This window comes from Scyliorhinus canicula, chromosome 20, assembly GCF_902713615.1.
Source record: "Scyliorhinus canicula chromosome 20, sScyCan1.1, whole genome shotgun sequence".
Lineage (NCBI taxonomy): Eukaryota > Metazoa > Chordata > Chondrichthyes > Carcharhiniformes > Scyliorhinidae > Scyliorhinus > Scyliorhinus canicula.
Window position 1 is genome coordinate 63,169,439 of NC_052165.1, and position 18,381 is coordinate 63,187,819.

The 18,381-nt window shown below is 48.6% G+C and overlaps 1 protein-coding gene across 31 annotated transcripts in view; it reads right to left on the reverse strand.

The window, feature by feature from the left end:
* The window catches only part of cadps2 (Ca++-dependent secretion activator 2), an 858,338-nt gene that overhangs the window by 196,754 nt on the left and 643,203 nt on the right, over window positions 1-18,381 (reverse strand). For 18 of the 31 annotated variants that reach the window (XM_038780116.1, XM_038780122.1, XM_038780121.1 and 15 more), the window contains 2 exons: window positions 1,988-2,111; window positions 1,613-1,633 (listed from right to left, as the gene is read on the reverse strand). In XM_038780116.1, the coding sequence (XP_038636044.1) occupies window positions 1,613-1,633; window positions 1,988-2,111 (145 nt within the window). The remainder of the gene's footprint in view (window positions 1-1,612; window positions 1,634-1,987; window positions 2,112-18,381) is intronic. The other 13 variants (XM_038780131.1, XM_038780118.1, XM_038780128.1 and 10 more) reach the window with 2 other exon arrangements.

Genomic DNA, 18,381 nt, shown 5'->3' on the forward strand with positions numbered 1-18,381 from the left:
GACTTTTCAAGTTCCATATTGGGGCGCCATTTTTAAAGGGAGACCTGATCTCAAAGTGACAGTAAAGGCTCTCCCCAAAAAACATCACCGGCATTGGGGTTTCAATGCCGTTACACCCCCCCCCCCCCCCCCACCATCCTCACATATTAACCACATCCCTAAGGATCATTGGAATTGCAGCATTGGCAACCCCCATTGAGTAGTCTTTCAGACCCCTCCCTCTTCTTGCCGACATCAGGCCCCCTCCACCATCGATTGCCAGGGCCAGGAGCCACCCCCTACCCCCCAGGAGAGCAACACCACGTTATGGGGTTGCCAGATCCATACCCGGCCCACCCCCATCACACCTCCCTCATTCATACCTCCCATTCTTGCCCCACCACGTTTCAGGCCCTGACCCTTTCAGGCCTTGGCATGCCCTGCCATGTGCCCAACCACCTGAGGGCTCCAATGGCCTCTGAGCCCTCAGCATGGTCATCACGACTGGTCTCTTCCTGCAGAGAGCAGTAGCGATTTCCCCCTGCCTCAGCTGCGCCGGCGAGGGTGGTAGTGGGGGTGAGAGTGAGGAGGAAGTGCCGCAGAATCCCGGGAGCTGGGAAAATCCGGTTTTAAACTGCCGAAGCGTATTTAAATGCTACTGTCAGTATGTTGCTCTGGTTCACGCCGAACAAGGATGTGAACCAGGTTACATCAGGTGGCACGGGCCGGGAGCATTGCATTCTGCTCAGCACCCGGAGTGAACTCTGTTTGGGGGCTCACCCGCTATTCTCCCGGCAGAGCAGGATGTCAACAGCCACAATGCAGGCAGAGAACGTGATGTGTCACGTTCTAGTAAAATTCATCACTTTCTTTCCAACTTTCAAGTCCCAATACCATGACCCTCTTATGCTAGTGCAATAGTTAGCGGGTCTTTATCACTGCTCTAACTTCCATTCGAAATCGGTGTACTCCAGCTGGCCACATGGGCTGAAAGGAAAATTAGTAAAAAACAGAAAGACTTATTTTTATATAGCACTTTTCATGATCAGATGTCTCAAAGAGCTTTCCACCTGATGAAGTCCTTTTCTAGAGCAGTGCTGCAGGAAAGGCAGCTGCTACTTTGAGCAAATTCCCACATACAGCAATATAATAACCAGATGATCTGGATTTTTTTTGTGTGAATTTGATTCACAGACACATAGTGGCCGGAATACCGGACATCACTCCCCTACTATTCTGTGAGGTGCCATCGTATCGTTAACATCTACCCAAGCAGGCAGGTGGGTCCTTAGTTTAATATCTCATTTGAGAAAAAGACATCAGCAACAGTGCAGTACTCCCTCAGTACTGCAATAAGACAGCCTTAACCATGTGTATTGTTTCTATATACAGTCTAAGCTGTCCACAAGGAAAGACAGTAAAGTGCCTTTAAATTGTTAAGTCTGATGTGAAGAATTTTGAAAAAAGAACAACACTATCTATTTCCCATAATATTTAGGTGCATGTCAAACGAATAACGCCAATCCTCCTCCAGAAATCTGAATACAGGACAAGTGTCTGAGAGACATTTATTGGCAGACGATGAATCTCCTTAAAGAGTTGTAACTGTCAAAAAGTGCATGCAACCATTTACCTGGTTCTTTTCCACTGGCTGCTTGAAATGACAAAAGGGGTGTAGAAGGAAGAGAAAGTAAATTAGCCAGTGATTAAAAATGAACATAATTTAAATCCATGTAAAACTATTTATTCAACAAGGCTTCACAAGGGAGCGGAAAAGAGAACAGCTTTAGTGAAAGGCTTTCAGCTCTGGAAGGAGGTCTCATGAGGCAGATTAAAGCAATGAATAGAAAGGGCTCTGTCGTTCACCAGCTGAGATTTTAATGAGGCATTTGCATTTGCAGAGGCTTGGGTTTGTTCAATGGGAAAGAAAGACTTGTGACAAAGTGTTCAGCTAATGGACTCAATTGGCTCTCTGTGCCACATGGACTGCTGTATCAAACATACCAACCTTCTATTTTGGCATATTCTGAAAGGTGAGAATAGTTGATCAAAGCAGCTTTCTCCAGACACTTTCGTACCACTTTCTTGACATCTTCAGGTGGCACAGGGGTGGCTATGTCTTTCATCAGAACCTTGATTAAAGAAAATAAGCAAATCTATAAAGATTATGTACCATACATCTATTATATTCTCCCAACACACAGCCCCTCCCACGTTTCACCTTTGCTCCTTTGAAAAAATTGATTTGTGTTGTATTTTCACTTTTGATGGTTGCCCAGTCACTGCTACTGAATGTGTACATGCAGGACATTAATTGAGGACAGAACAAGGGAAGCACGGTGGCGCAGTGGTCAGTGCTGCTGCCTCATGGTGCCGAGGTCCCAGGTTCGATCCTGGCTCTGGGTCATTGCCCGTGTGGAGTTTGCACACTCTCCCTGTGCTTGCTTCGATTTTGCCCCCACAACCCAAAGATGTGCAGGGTAGGTGGATTGGCCACGCTAAATTGCCCCTCAATTGGAAAAAATGAATTGGGTACTCTAAATTAAACAAAAATATATATAAAATTGAGGACAGAATTGGACTTGCTTGTGATGCCCACTGCAATTGAGCAGCCAGGGGACACTTACTGACCAAGTTCAGACATGAAAAATGGTCATGGCAGTAGTTGGGGATAGCTGTTGTCCGTGGGCATGTTATAATGATAATCTTTATTGTCACAAGTGTCTTGTTATGCTGTTGGCGTAGCATAAGCGGCTTCCTTGATGTGCACTCTGACAAAGGAAGGTTCAGACGTGGAGATAACTTCAACACGTTTATTAAACTATTTACAATTCTCCTACTCGGGTTCGCCACTACTGTTAATCCTTCTATAGCTACTCAGACTGACAGACCAGTCTGCTACAATCCACGTGGTGGGTGTGATATTGAATAAATCCTGCGTCTGTACTCACTGAGTGTCTCCACTGGAAAGAGGAAGATCATGTGTATTGTTTCCTTTATATATGGGTTAGTGTAATGCCCCCCTGCGGTAGTGTCACCTCTGTGTGTATCGTGAATGCCCATTGGTCGTGTCCTATCTAACTGACACATTGGTTGAGTGTCTGTGTGTCATGTCTCTGGTGCGGAGAATTCCCCACCTTTGGGGAGGCCCGACCCCGGAGTGGTTGGCGCCACTCCCCTATGCCGGGATCCCCCGTCACGCCGGGTAGGGGAGAATCCCGCCCCATATTTGTGAGTCCAAAACCCATCAATTTCATTGGTCGAATGTCTTTCTTGTTGGGTTAGTGAGTTGGTGACTTTGATGGTGGCATGTCCTTGTGAACGCCATCAGTGTCCCTGTTCATAAGGAACCAAGAAGTGGTCAAATCACTTTGTTGTCTGATTTGGAGTCTTTGTTTCTTCCAATGCTTGTGATAGCGATGTTGGATGGCATCTGTCCTGAAAGCCAGGTTGCCTGTTGGTAGTGCAGCACACGTGAATTGGGAAGATGCATCGTCCTGCCATGGTATGTCACTGTACTGAGCTGAGCAGTAACAGTGTCCCCCATGGGCAGAGTTGTACCATGTCATACCAGTCGTTGTTCCAGTGGCATTGTGTTTGTCGTGCTTGTTGTCAACGTTTTTGCCTTTGGTACGCTTCTTGTTATTGTCGTTGATGTGGTTTTTATAGGTTGTGTTGTTGTGTTGGTTGGTTTTGTTGCCGTGGTTGCTGTGCTGAAGGACTACACTCTGTGGATAAAACAAGTCCTTCACACAGTTACTCGTGTCAGCGTGGTTTGTGGCATCTGCTGTCACCTTGAGCGTGCCGTCACTGAGTTCGCGGCGCTCCCCGTCTGGAGCCATGTCCGGCTTACATGAATCAGCTTTGGCGTTTGGTTGCTCCCCATCTGGAGTCTAGTCTGTTTCACCTGAGTCAGTGTCGGTTTGTCGATGCTCCCCGTCCGGAGTCATAGGAGGTTCACTGGAGTCGGCTGAGATTTCTTGATGCTCCATGTCTGGAGTTAAAACATTCAGGAATGCATTTGCTTGTGGACAGGCTCGAGTGAATGAGGTTTTAAGTAACGTGGTGTCACCGGAGTCACCAGTAGTCTCACTGTGATCGTCGAGTGCCTCCGTACACATTAGCTGAGGTCTGTCACATTGCACATCCTGTATGGGAAGTGGGACGCTGTCGCCACTCATCTCACATACAGTGGATAGAGCCTCAGTAGCTTCTTGTTGTTCACTTGGGCTGGGTAGACTGTCAGAGTCTTCTTCTGGTGGCTCAAACAATGTGGGTGGACTGTCATAGTCGCTTTGTTGTTCACGGGAGCGTGGTAGACTGTCATAGTCTTCTTGCTGTGCATTTGAGCATGGCAGACTGTCATACTCTTGCTGTTGTTCACTTGAGCATGGCAGACTTGCATCGTCTGCTGCTGGTTGCTCAGAGGAGGTTGCTAGACCCTCATGGTCTTGTTCATGCAAGGACTGCGATTTAGAGTCTTGCATTGCTTCTATGGTGGAGGCTGTCCATGAGCTCACTGTGGAGGCTTGCATCACTTGAGTCACTTCTTGTTCATGCAAGGACTGTGGTGTGGAGTCTTGCGTTTCTTCTATTGTGGAGTCTGTCCACGAGCTCGCTGTTGAGTCTTTCATTGCTTCCTGTGTGGTAGCAGGCCACTCTCTGTGGGCTTGTACCGTTCTCTGTGTCTTGGTGTCAGGCCGCAGCATAATCCTGCACTCACGAGTCGGGATGTCGTATGTGTTGGGCTGAAGATCCTCAAATCCGAAGAACACGTCATCGGGGTCTTGAATGTACAACACGTCTAGTTGTGGTTCGGATTTGGTACTGGGGTAGCCTCCCAAGGTGAAAGCTTTGTCTGAGTCGTTGTCTCCCAAGACCATATCATCACGTTTTGTGTCAGAGCAGGCATTGGGCTCGTGATGTCCAAAGATGAAATAAAGGTCGGAGACCTGGTATTCAAGGACTGTATCATCTCTTTGGGTGGTGCTAAATGCTTTTTGCAGGGTTCTGCAGAGGTTAATTTCAGCCACTGGTTGAATTTCAGGCATTGTGCTGTCATTCAGGTGAAAGAATCTTGTTTTACGGCTTTAAGAATTTTTTTGTGTGTTTTGGGACATTTCCCCTTTAAGTGGGCGTGGTCCGTGGCCTCTGACATCAAGAAGCGTGTGATGTAGGTCGTAGGAAGCAATTTGGCATCCTCAGATCGCTCTTCCTTTACTTGGGGCCTTTTTCTCCATTGCGCATGTGCAGCACCTTTACCAAGATGGCTGCAATTCAAAACTGCAGATTAGTGCTGCAAGCCTACCTCGTGGTGAGTTATGGTGCTTCTTTTACCATTTTTTCTTGTATTCTCCTCGCAGAATTCTTGAAATTTGTCCAGGACTGCCTGGAAATCACTCTTGTTTTGCCCCTTTGAGTATTTGAAGGTCTGGAAGATTTCAGTGGCTTCTGGACCCGTGATGGTGAGTAGAAGCATTATTTTCTCTGCATCTGCCACACCATCTAGATCGGACGCTACCAGGTAGATCTTGAATCTCTGCCTGAACCAATGCCAGTTTTCACTGAGATTGCCTTGCTACCTGAGCTGTTGTGGAACCGGAATCCCGAACATCGTCTTGCCTGGCTGTTGTTGCTGGTTGTCACTGTTTGCTGAGTTGTAACTATATGGATTGAAACAGCCACTCCTGTGTACCATGTCTTGTTATGCTCTTGGCGTAGCATAAGCAGCTTCCTTGATGTGCACTCTGACAAAGGAAGGTTCGGACGTGGAGATAACTTCAAAACGTTTATTGATCTATTTACAATTCTCCTACTCGGCTTCGCAACTACTGTTAATCCTTCTATAGCTACTCAGACTGACAACCCAGTCTGCTACAATCCACGTGATGGGTGTGATGTTGAATCAAACCTGTGTCTGAATTCACTGAGTGTCTACACTGGAAAGAGGAAGATCATGTGTGCTGTGTCCTTTATATATGGGTTGGTGTAATGCCCCCCCCGTGGTAGTGTCACCTCTGTGTGTATCGTGAATGCCCATTGGTCGTGTCCTATCTTACTGACCTATTGGTTGAGTGTCTGCATGTCATGTCTCTGGTGCTCCCTATCGTATCTAGCTGGTCTACGTGTACTTACATTAACCCCTTGTGTATCTACAGTGATGCATATCACCACAACAAGTAGGCTTACATTAACACTGCAATGAAGTTACTGTGAAAATCTCCTAGTCACCATTTTCCGGCGCCTGTTCGGGTACCCAGAGGGAGAATTCAAAGAACAAGAACAAAGTACAAAGAAAAGAAGGCCCTTTGGCCCTCCAAGCCTGTGCCGACCATGTTGCCCGTCTAAACTAAAATCTTCTACACTTCCTGGGTCCGTATCCCTCTATTCCCATCCTATTCATGTATTTGTCAAGATGCCCCTTAAATATCACTATCCACTAAAAGCTTCCACCACCTCCTCCGGCAGCGAGTTCCAGGCACCCACTACCCTCTGTGTAAAAAACTTGCCTCGTACATCTCCTCTAAATCTTGCCCCTCGCACCTTAAACCTATGCCCCCTAGTAATTGACCCCTCTACCCTGGGAAAAAGCCTCTGAATATCAACTCTGTCTCTGCCCCTCATAATTTTGTAGAACTGGTTGTCCCTCAACCTCCGTCGTTCCAGTGAAAATAAACAGAGTGTACAGAGAACAACCGCTCCTCATAGCTGATGCCCTCCATACCAGGCAACATCCTGGTAAATCTCTTCTGCACCCTCTCTAAAGCCTCCATATCCTTCTGCTGGTGTGGCGACCAGAATTGAACACTATACTCCAAGTGTGGCCTAACTAAGGTTCTATACAGCTGCAACATGACTTGCCAATTCTTATACTCAATGCTCCGGCCAATGAAGGCAAACATGCCGTATGCCTTCTTGACTACCTTCTCCACCTGTGTTGCCCCTTTCAGTGACCTGTGGACCTGTATATCTAGATCTCTCTGACTGTTAATACTCTTGAGGGTTCTACAATTCACTGTATATTCCCTACCTGCATTAGACCTTCCAAAATGCATTACCTCACATTTATCCGGATTAAACTCCATCTGCCATCTCTCTGCCCAAGTCTCCAAATTATCTAAATCCTGCTGTATCCTCATCGCTGACAGTCCTCATCGCTATCCACAATTCCACCAACCTTTGTGTCGTCTGCAAACTTACTAATCAGACCAGTTACATTTTCCTCCAACTCATTTATATATACTATGAACAGCAAAGGTCCCAGCACTGATCCCTGCAGAACACCACACGTCACAGCCTTCCAAGCAGCAAAGCACTCTTCCATTGCTACTCTCTGCCTTCTATGACCTAGCCAGTTCTGTATCCATCTTGCCAGCTCACCCCTGATCCCGTGTGACTTCACCTTTTGTACCAGTCTGCCATGAGGGACCTTGTCAAAGGCCTTACTGAAGTCCATATAGACAACATCCACTGCCCTACCTGCATCAATCATCTTTGTGACCTCTTCGAAAAACTCTATCAAGTTAGTGAGACACGACCACCCCTTCACAAAACCATGCTGCCTCTCGCTAATACATCCATTTGCTTCCAAATGGGAGTAGATCCTGTCTCAAAAAATTCTCTCCAGTAATTTCTCTACCACTGACGTAAAGCTCACCGGCCTGTAGTTCCCTGGATTATCCTTGCTACCCTTCTTAAACAAAGGAACAACATTGGCTATTCTCCAGTCTTCTGGGACATCACCTGAAGACAGTGAGGATCCAAAGATTTCTGTCAAGGCCTCAGCAATTTCCTCTCCAGCCTCCTTCAGTATTCTGGGGTAGATCCCATCAGGCCCTGGGGACTTATCTACCTTAATATTTTTCAAGAAGCCCAACACCTCGTCTTTTTGTATCTCAATGTGATCCAGGCTATCTACACACCCTTCTCCAGACTCAACATCGACCAATTCCTTCTCTTTTGTGAATACTGATGCAAAGTATTCATTTACTACCTCGCCCATTTCCTCTGACTTCACACATAGATTCCCTCACCTGTCCTTCAGTGGGCCCACCCTTTCCCTGACTACCCTCTTGCTTTTTATGTACGTGTAAAAATCCTTGGGATTTTCCTTAACCCTATTTGCCAATGACGTTTCGTGACCCCTTTTATTCCTCCTGACTCCTTGCTTAAGTTCCTTCCTACTTTCCTTATATTCCACACAGGCTTCATCTGTTCCCAGCCTTCTAGCCCTGACAAATGCCTCCTTTTTCTTTTTGACGAGGCCTACAATATCTCTCGTTATCCAAGGTTCCTGAAATTTTCTGTATTTATTCTTCTTCTGCACAGAGACATGCAGGTCCTGAATTCCTTTCAACTGACATTTGAAAGCCTCCCACATGTCAGATGTTGATTTACCCTCAAACATCCGCCCCCAATCTAGGTTCTTCAGTTCCCGCCTAATATTGTTATAATTAGCCTTCCCCCAATTTAGCACATTCACCCTAGGACCACTCATATCCTTGTCCACCAGCACTTTAAAACTTACTGAATTATGGTCACTGTTCCCGAAATGCTCCCCTACTGAAACTTCTACCACCTGGCCGGGCTCATTCCCCAATACCAGGTCTAGTACAGCCCCTTCCCTAGTTGGACTATCTACATATTGTTTTCAGAAGCCCTCCTGGATGCTCCTTACAAACTCTGCCCCATTCAAGCCCCTAGCACTAAGTGAGTCCCAGTCAATATTTGGGAAGTTGAAGTCTCCCATCACAACAACCCTGTTATTTGTACTCGTTTCCAAAATCTGTCTACCTATCTGCTCCTCTATCTCCCGCTGGCTGTTGGGAGGCATGTAGTATACCCCCAACATTGTGACTGCACCCTTCTTATTCCTGATCTCTACCCATATAGCCTCGCTGCCCTCTGAGGTGTCCTCCTGCAGTACAGCTGTGATATTCTCCCCCACCAGTAGCGCAACTCCACCACCCCTTTTACATCCCCCCTATCCTGCCTGAAACATCTAAATCCTGGAATGTTTAGCTGCCAATCCTGTTGTTCCCTCAACCACGTCTCTGTAATGGCAACAACATCATAGTTCCAAGTACTAATCCAAGCTCTATGTTCATCTGCCTTACCCATAATACTTCTTGCATTGAAACATATGCACTTCAGGCCACCAGACCCGCTGTTTTCAGCAACATCTCCTTGTCTGCTCTGCCTCAGAGCCATACTGACCCTATTCCTTAGTTCTCCCTCAATGCTTTCACCTTCTGACCTATTGCTCCGGTACCCACCCCCCTACCATACTAGTTTAAACCCTCCCGTGTGACACTAGCAAATTTCGCGACCAGTATATTTATGCCTCTCCAGTTTAGATGCAACCCGTCCTTCTTATACAGGTCATGCCTGCCCTGGAAGAGCTCCCAGTAGTCCAGATAACGGAAACCCTCCATCCTACACCAGCTGTTTAGCCACGTGTTTCGCTGCCCTATCTTCCTATTTCTAGCCTCACTGGCACGTGGCACAGGGAGTAATCCTGAGATTACAACCCTAGAGGTCCTGTCTTTTAACTTTCTGCCGAGCTCCCTGAACTCCTGCTGCAGGACCTCATGCCCCTTCCTGCCTATGTCGTTAGTACCAATATGTACAACAACCTCTGCCTGTTTGTCCTCCCCCTTCAGGATGCCCGCTACCCGTTCTGAGACATCCTGGACCCTGGCACCAGGGAGGCAACATACCATCCTGGAGTCTTTCACGTCCAAAGAAGCGCCAATCTGTGCCCCTGACTATAGAGTCCCCTATGACTATTGTTCTTTTGCGCTTTGCACATCAGAGCCAGCCGTGGTGCCATTGCTCTGGCTGCTGCTGTTTTCTCCTGATAGGCTATCCCACCCGACAGTATCTGTCATAATATACACCAGTATATCATGCAGCAGACACATACTGATGGACATACACTGGGACCAATCAATATGCACAAACACCGCAGCCAATCACCAGTTAGAATACACACACTATAAAGGCAGAGGGCATCACGGTTCCCGCTCAGTCTGGATGCTGCCTCTCAGTAGAACAAGAGCTCATCAAGTTTAGCACAGACTCACACCATGCGCTGAGAGATTCAACTGGTTCGGACAGGCATAGGTCTCTAGTGAAACTAGCATCATTTAAAACCACAGTTCTCGTATGTAGATTAGTTTATAGTTAGTTAATAAAATAGAGTTGAACCTTCCTCAGTGTTGGTGGTATATGTTAACTTCGCAAGTCTACATTATCACAAATTCATGGTCCCAGTAGTTGAGGAATGTTAGTACTTCTGAGACCTACCTACCAGTGATCATCCTTCCACCAGTCCCACGCCATCCTGCAGAATGGACACCGTTCGCCCGCCGCCGCCCTTCCGCATTACCGGGAACCTGGGCTCCAATTGGAAGATTTTTAAACAGTGCTTCCAGCCTAACCTTGAGGCCACGGTCCTGGAAGCTGCCTCGGATGTACGGAAGATTGCTCTCTTCCTCTCCACAGCCGGGGACCATGCCCTCCACATCTTCAACTCGCTGACCTTCACTAATGGGGAGGATAAATCGAAGTTCAAAACAGTCCTCTTAAAGTTCGACAGCCACTGCGAGGTTGAGGTAAACGAGAGCTTCGAGCGATACGTGTTTCAAAAGCGAATTTAGGGTAAGGACGAACCTTTCCAGTCCTTTATCACCCACCTCCGTGTCCTTGCGCAGTCCTGCAACTACGGGTCCACCTCTGACTCCATGATCCGTGACCAGATAGTTTGTGGTGTCCAATCTGAACCCCTGCGCCAGCAGCTACTCAAAGTGAAGCAGCTCACCCTGTCCACGGCCATTGAGACCTGCGTGCTCTATGAACACGCCTCCAGGTGATACTTGCGCATCCAGACAGCTGAATCGGCGCGGCAAGCTCCCCACGAGGCAGGACGTGTCCAAATTATAAAGTCTCTCCAGGGCCTGGGTCTGGACAATGGTGGCCATTTCGCGCACTTTCTGAGGACTCCCATGCTGGCACGCAACGAACGTGGTGACCGTTCTGCGCAGGCGCGCACATTGCTGGAACGGCCCGCGCATGCGCGGTGGTGCAACGAATGTGCCGACGCAACAGCGTGCGGCAACTGTGGCTCTGCCCACTTAAAGCGGCAATGTCCCGTGAAGACCCGACGCTGCCTGCAGTGTGGCAAACTTGGCCACTATGCTGCTCTATGCAGGTCCACCCTGCCTGCTGCTTTTAGGAGATCCACCCAGCCCCGCAGAGATGTCAGGGCCATTCAGCCTTCTATCAACGAGCCTGTTCCAGAGCTCTCCTCCAACTTTGCCAGCGATGACCTGCAAGCCCCCTTCCAAGTTGGCATCATAACCACGAACAGGATGTCTCCTAAGCGCAGCACCAAACCCATCCCCATTCACAGCATCGACCCGGATGATAAGTGGTGTGCCACTCTTACGGTCAACCGGTCCCCTGTGAGGTTCCGCCTCCGCCAATCTCATTGCGTCGTCTGACCTTCGCAAACTCTGTGTCCAGCCTGCTATCCTGCTATCTGCGTGTCAACTGCTTGACTACAAAGGGAATGCCATCACTGCCAGTGGATCCTGCCAACTCGAGGTGACACATCGTGCTCACACAGCTGTTCTCTCATTTGAAATCATTGCCGCCTCAAAAGCCTCCTTGCTTGGTGCGCAGGCAAGCAAGCTGCTCCACTTAGTGCAGGGGGTTCACTCTCTCTCTCCCAGCGACGTGTCTGTATCTTCTGACACAGACTTCAGGGCGCAACTCAACTCCATCATCCAGCAATACCACGACTTCTTCGAGGGCATGGGCACGCTCCTGTATACGTACAAGATTCTACTCAAGCCTAACACCACGCCTGTGGTACACGCACCTCGCAGAGTCCCAGCACCCCTTAAGGACCGCCTCAAGCAACAGCTCCAGGACCTCCAGGACCAAGGGGTTATATCCAGAGTCACGGAACCGACTGACTGGGTAAGCTCCATGGTCTGCGTTAAGAAACCGTCCGGCGAGCCAAGGATCTGCATAGATCCTAAAGATCTTAATCGGAACATCATGCGGGAGCACTACCCGATTCCAAAACGTGAGGAACTCACGTGCGAGATGGCCAGCGCCAAACACTTCACAAAACTCGAAATCTCAAGAGGGTTTCTGGCAAATCCAACTGGATGAATCGAGCAGAAAGCTGTGCCCATTCAACACGCCCTTTGGCAGATACTGCTACAACCGAATGCCATTCGACATCATCTCCCCGTCCAAAGTTTTCCATCGTACAATGGGACAGATGATGGAGGGAATCGACGGCGTCTGGGTATATATCGACGACATTATAATCTGGTCCACCACCCCGCAGGAACACATCAGCTGCCTCAAGCGCATTCACGAACATGGCCTCCGCATCAACAAGGCCAAATGCTCCTTTGGCCAGTCAGACATTAAGTTCCTGGGTGATCACATCTCCCACTTAGTGGTCCGTCCGGATGAGGACAAGATTGCGGCAATCACGTCCATGAAAACGCCCGAGGACAAGAAAGCGGTCCTCCGGTTCCTGGGCATGGTGAACTTCCTCGGGAAGTTCATTCCGAATCTCGCCTCGCACACCACGGCCCTCAGAAACCTGGTTCGCAAAACAATGGACTTCCAGTGGCTCTCTGCCCACGAGCTCGAGTGGAGGGAACTGAAGGCCAAGCTTTCCACGGCCCCAGTGCTGGCCTTTTTCGACCCGAACAAAGAGACCAAAATCTCTACTGATGCCAGTCAGTCTGGGATTGGAGCCGTGCTCCTGCAACGAGATGAGGCCTCATCATAGGCCCCCGTTGTGTATGCGTCACGGGCGATGACCCCCACGGCCTTCTGACCGGTGTCGTGAAGTTCCACAACTACGTATATGGACTTCCGCAGTTCACTGTTGAAACCAACCATCGTCCACTTGTCAACATAATACAAAAGGACTTGAATGATATGACGCCTCGCCTCCAACGCATCCTCCTCAAGCTACGGAGGTATGACTTCCAACTCGTTTATACCCCTGGCAAAGACCTTGTCGTTGCCGACGCCCTCTCTCGGTCGGTCACCACTCCATGCGATCACGATGGGTTCGCCTGCCAAATCGATGCTCAAGTTCAGTTCGCAGCCTCCCACTTGCCAGCATCGGATGCACGCCTGGTACAAATTCACCGTGAGACAGCGGCTGACCCCCTTCTACAGCATGTCATGTGCTTAATGACAGACGGGTGGCTCAAGGGCCAATGCCCACAATTTTACAATGTCCGTGACGACCTGGCAGTTGTTGACGGGGTGCTCCTAAAGTTAGATCGCATTGTGATCCCGCACAGCATGCGCCAGCTGGTCCTTGCGCAACTGCATGAAGGACCATCTAGGAGTGGGAAAATGTTGCCACAGGGCCAGTGAAGCTGTCTACTGGCTGGGCATTAACGATAACATCGCCAATGTGGTACTCAACTGCCCCACCTGCCAGCGTTTTCAACCCGCCCAACCACGGGAGACCCTGGTGCCCCATGAGTTAGTCACATTGCCCTGGACCAAAGTGGGCATTGACCTGTTCCACGCATTGGGCAGGGACTACGTCCTCATCATTGCCTACTTATCCAACTACACGGAAGTCATCAGGTTGCACGACCTCACATCTTCGGTTGTCATTCGGGCGTGCAAGGAGACGTTCGCCCGGCATGGCATTCCGCTTACGGTAATGTCAGACAATGGCCCCTGTTTCACGAGCCAGGAATGGGCCAGCTTCGCCCGGCAAAACTTTTCACACATCACGTCCAGTCCCCTGTACCCTCAGTCCAATGGCAAGGCGGAAAAGGGGGTTCATATAGTCAAGAGGCTGCTCTGCAAGGCTGCTGATGCCGGCTCTGACTTCCATCTTGCTCTGTTAGCCTATCGCTCCACCCCGCTCTCCACTGGGCTGTCGCCTGCACAGTTACTGATAAACCACACCCTCAGGACGATGGTGCCATCGATTCTCACCCCCAATCTCGATCATGTCACCGAGCTCCACAAGATGCAGGCGTCTCAGGCCCAGCAAAAAGCTGCACACGACTCACGTGCTGCTGATCTCCCCGACATCCAGCCACACGACACGGTTCGCATCCATCTTCCGGATGGTGGCTGGTCTGTGCCTGCTGTTGTTCTCAGGCAGGTGGCCCCCCCGCTCCTTCCTGGTCCGGTTACCGGATGGATCCATTCGGCGCCGCAATCGACGTGCCCTTCGCCTTGTCCAACAGTCGTCACGGGATCCTCCGAACAGCTCCTCTGCTGACCCTGCCATGGACTGTGCAGAGCTTCCGGTCACTCTGCCTCCCCCTGACTGTGTGCAGCCCACCCAGCTCCTCTGCTGACCCTGCCATGGACTGTGCAGAGCTTCCGGTCTCTCTGCCTCCCTCTGACTGTGTTGCGGCCCACCCAGCTCCTCTGCTGACCCTGCCATGGACTGTGCAGAGCTTCCGGTCTCTCTGCCTCCCTCTGACTGTGTTGCGGCCCACCCAGCTCCTGACCTGCCAGCTATTGACCCACCCTTGAGGCGGTCAACCAGAGTTCATCGCCCACCTCAGAGACTGAATTTATGAACTTTACAAATATGTGGACTCTCTGAGATGTTTCCTTCCTTGTTCAATCGTTTTCCAGTGGTTTGTAAATAGCATGGTTTTTGTTCAAGTTACTGCATATTAATTATCTGCACCAGGCACCTTCCCTTGTATATAGCTTTGTTTCCTGTATATAGATTTGTACATATGTCTTCGCACTTCACACTTAGTTAGGTACATTCTTCACACACCCACACTATTTATTGTCACACATTCACATCAACATTTTTTTAAAAGGGGAGGATGTCATAATATACACCAGTATATCATGGTGCAGACACACTGATGGACATACACTGGGACCAATCAACATGCACAAACACAGCAGCCAATCACCAGTTAGAATACACACACTATAAAGGCAGAGGGCACCACGGTTCCCGCTCATTCTGGATGCTGCCCCTCAGTAGAACAAGAGCTCATCAAGTTTAGCACAGACTCACACCACGCGCTGAGAGATTCAACTGGTTCGGACAGGCTTAGGTCTCTCGTTAAACTAGCATTGTTTAAACCCACAGTTCTCGTATGTCGATTAGTTTATAATTAGTTAATAAAATAGAATTGAACCTTCCTCAGTGTTGGTGGCATATGTTAACTTCGCAAGTCTACATTATCCAACACTTCAGTATCCAAAAGGGTATAGCTGTTCGAGAGGGGGAACAACCTCAGGGGATTCCTGCACTGACTGCCTGCCCCTTCTGGTGGTCACCCATTTCTCTGCCTGTACCTTGGGTGTGACCGCATTTATATAACTGCTATCTATGACGCTTTCCGCCACCTGCATGCCCCTCAGTGCATCCAACTGCTGCTCCAACCGAACCATGCGGTCTGTGAGGAGCTCCAGTTGGGTGCACTTTCTGCAGATGAAGCCATCTGGGATGATGGAAACCTCCCGTACCTGCCGCATCTCACAGTCAGAGCACTGCACCCCTCTAATTGATATTAAGTTAATTAATTAGTAAATTAAATGTAAAACATTTTTAATAAAAGTTACTGTTGACTATATGTTTCCTAGCACAAGATTTCTACTATAAATGTGAAAGCTAAATACAGTACTCTCTGAACTCTGGCTTAGATACCCCTCTAAATTATAATTAATTAAGTAATTCATTAATTATGTTTAATTAGTTTAACAATGTTTAATTTTTAAATATAGTGCAGATTCCCAACCAGGCAATCAGGTCACAGCTTTACTGTGATATCACTTCAGTTCCCCCCCCCCCCCCCCCCAACACAATTTGAAAAGGGAATAAAAATAAAAATAAGGTAATAAAAATAAAATAAAAATTCAGAATGTCAAAATTACCGAACAGCACATCTTTCAGGACTTGTGGGGGGAAACCCATGTAGACACAGGGAGAACGTGCAGACTCTGCACAGACAGTGACCCAAACTGGGAATCGAACCTGGGACCCTGGAGCTGTGAAGCAACAGTGCTACCCACTGCGCTGCGCTACCGTGTCGCAGTGAACACTCATAAAAAGTAGGCAAGTGAACAAAAATTGGGAAGAAAATCTTTGAGGTTTAGATTCTGCGTACATAAGGTACTAGGGGAGACGGTGGTGTAGTGGTTGTGTCACTGGACTGGCGATCCTGTCACGGCAGAAGGTGGAAAAAGAATCCTATAAATATCTGGAATTCAAAGTCTAACGATGACCATAGAACCATTGTCATAAAAAAACCTATCTAGTTTACCAATGCCCTTTAGGGAAGGAAATCTTTAGTTCTCACCTGGTCTGGTCGACATGTGACTCCAGATCCACAGCAATGTGGTTGACTCTTAAATGACCTCTGAAATGGCCTGGCAAGTCGAAAAGGAAAGAAACCGGATGGACCACCCGGCATCGACCTAGGAACTGGAAACGACAATGGCAAACCCAGCCCTGTAGATCCTGCAAAGTCCTCCTTACTAACATCTGGGGGCTTGTGCCAAAACTGGGAGAGAGCAGTCTCACAGACTAGTCAAGCAACAGCCTGACATAGTCATACTCACGGAATCAAACCTACAGATAACGTCCCAGACACCATTATCACCACCTCTGGGTATGTCCTGTCCCACCGGCAGGACAGACCTAGCAGAGGTAGCAGCACAGTGGTATACAGTTGGGAGGGAGTTGCCCTAGGAGTCCTCAACATTGAACCTCATGGCTTCAAGTTAAACATGGGCAAGGAAACCTCCTGCTGATTACCACAGACCGTCCACCCTCAGCTGATGAATGAGTACTCCCCCATGTTAAACACACTTGAAGGAAGTACTGAGGGTGGCAGAGGCACATTATGTACTCTGGGTGAGGGACTTCAATGTCCATCACCAAGAGTGGCTCAGTAGCACCGCAGATTGAGCTGGATGGGTCTTAAAGGACATAGCTGCTAGTCTGGGACTGCAGCAAGTGGTGAGGGAACCAACAAGAGGCAGAAACATATTAGACCAAATCCTCAATAACCTATCTGCCGCAGATGCATCTGTCCATGACAGTATTGGCAGGAGTCACACAATCCTTGTGGAGACAAAGTCCCGTCTTCACACTGAGGATGCCATCGTGTTGTGTGGCATTAACATTGTGCTAAATGGGATAGATTCAGAACAGATCTCGCAACTGAAGACTGTGCATCCATGAGGCACTATGGGCCATCAGCAGCAGCAGAATTGTACTCAACCACAATCGATAACCTCATGGCCCAGGATATCCCCCACCTCAACATTACCTACAAGCCAGGGAAGCAACCCTTGTTCGATGAAGAGTGCAGAATCGCACCAGGCAGAGCAAAAAATGAGGTGTCAACGTGGTGAAGATATAACACAGAACTACTCGCATGCCAAATAACATAAGCAGCAAGTGATTGACAGAGCTAAGCGATCCCACAACCAACGGATCAGATTTAAACTCTGCAGTCCTGCCACATTCAGTCATAAATGGTGATGTACAATTAAACAACTCACTGTCGGAGCAGGTGCAACAATTATCCCCATCTTCAATGATGGAGGAGCCCAGCACATCTATGCAAAAGACAAGGCTGAAGCATTTGCAATAATCTTCACCTAGAAGTACTGAGTGGATGATCCAGCTCGGTCTCCTTCAGAGGTCTTTCACAATCTATGCCAGTCTTCAACCAATTCAGTTCACCATACGTCATATCAAGAAACAGCTGAAGGCACTGTATGCTGCAGACTATGGTCCCTGACAATATTCCGTCAATAGTACTGAAGGCTTGTGCTCCAGAATTTGCCATACCCCTGGCCAAGCTGTTCCAGTACATCTACAACACTGGCACCTACCCGGCAATGTGGAAAATTGCCCAGATCTGTACTGTACACAAAAAGCAGGACAAATCCAATTCGACCAATTAGCTCCCTTTCAGTCTACTCTCAATCATCAGTAAAGTGATGGAAGGGGGTCATCAACACTATCAAGCGGCACTTGTTTAGCAATAATCGGCTCACTGACCCGGAGTTTGGCTGCCGCTAGGGTCACTCAGCACCTGACCTCATTCCTGCCTTGGGTCAAACATGGAAAAAAGAGCTGAACTCCAGAGGTGAGGTGAGAGTAACTGCCCTTGACCAAGTATGCCATCACGGATTACTTGCAAAACTGGAGTCAATGGGAATCAGGGGTAAACTCTCCACCTGGCATAAAAGGAAGATAGCTGTGGTTGTTGGTGGTCGGTCATCTCAGCCCCGCGACATCACTGCAGGAACTCCTCAAGGTAGGGTCCTAGGCACAACCATGCTCCAATAATGACCTTCCTTCCAACATAAGGTCAGACGTGGGGACATTCACTGATG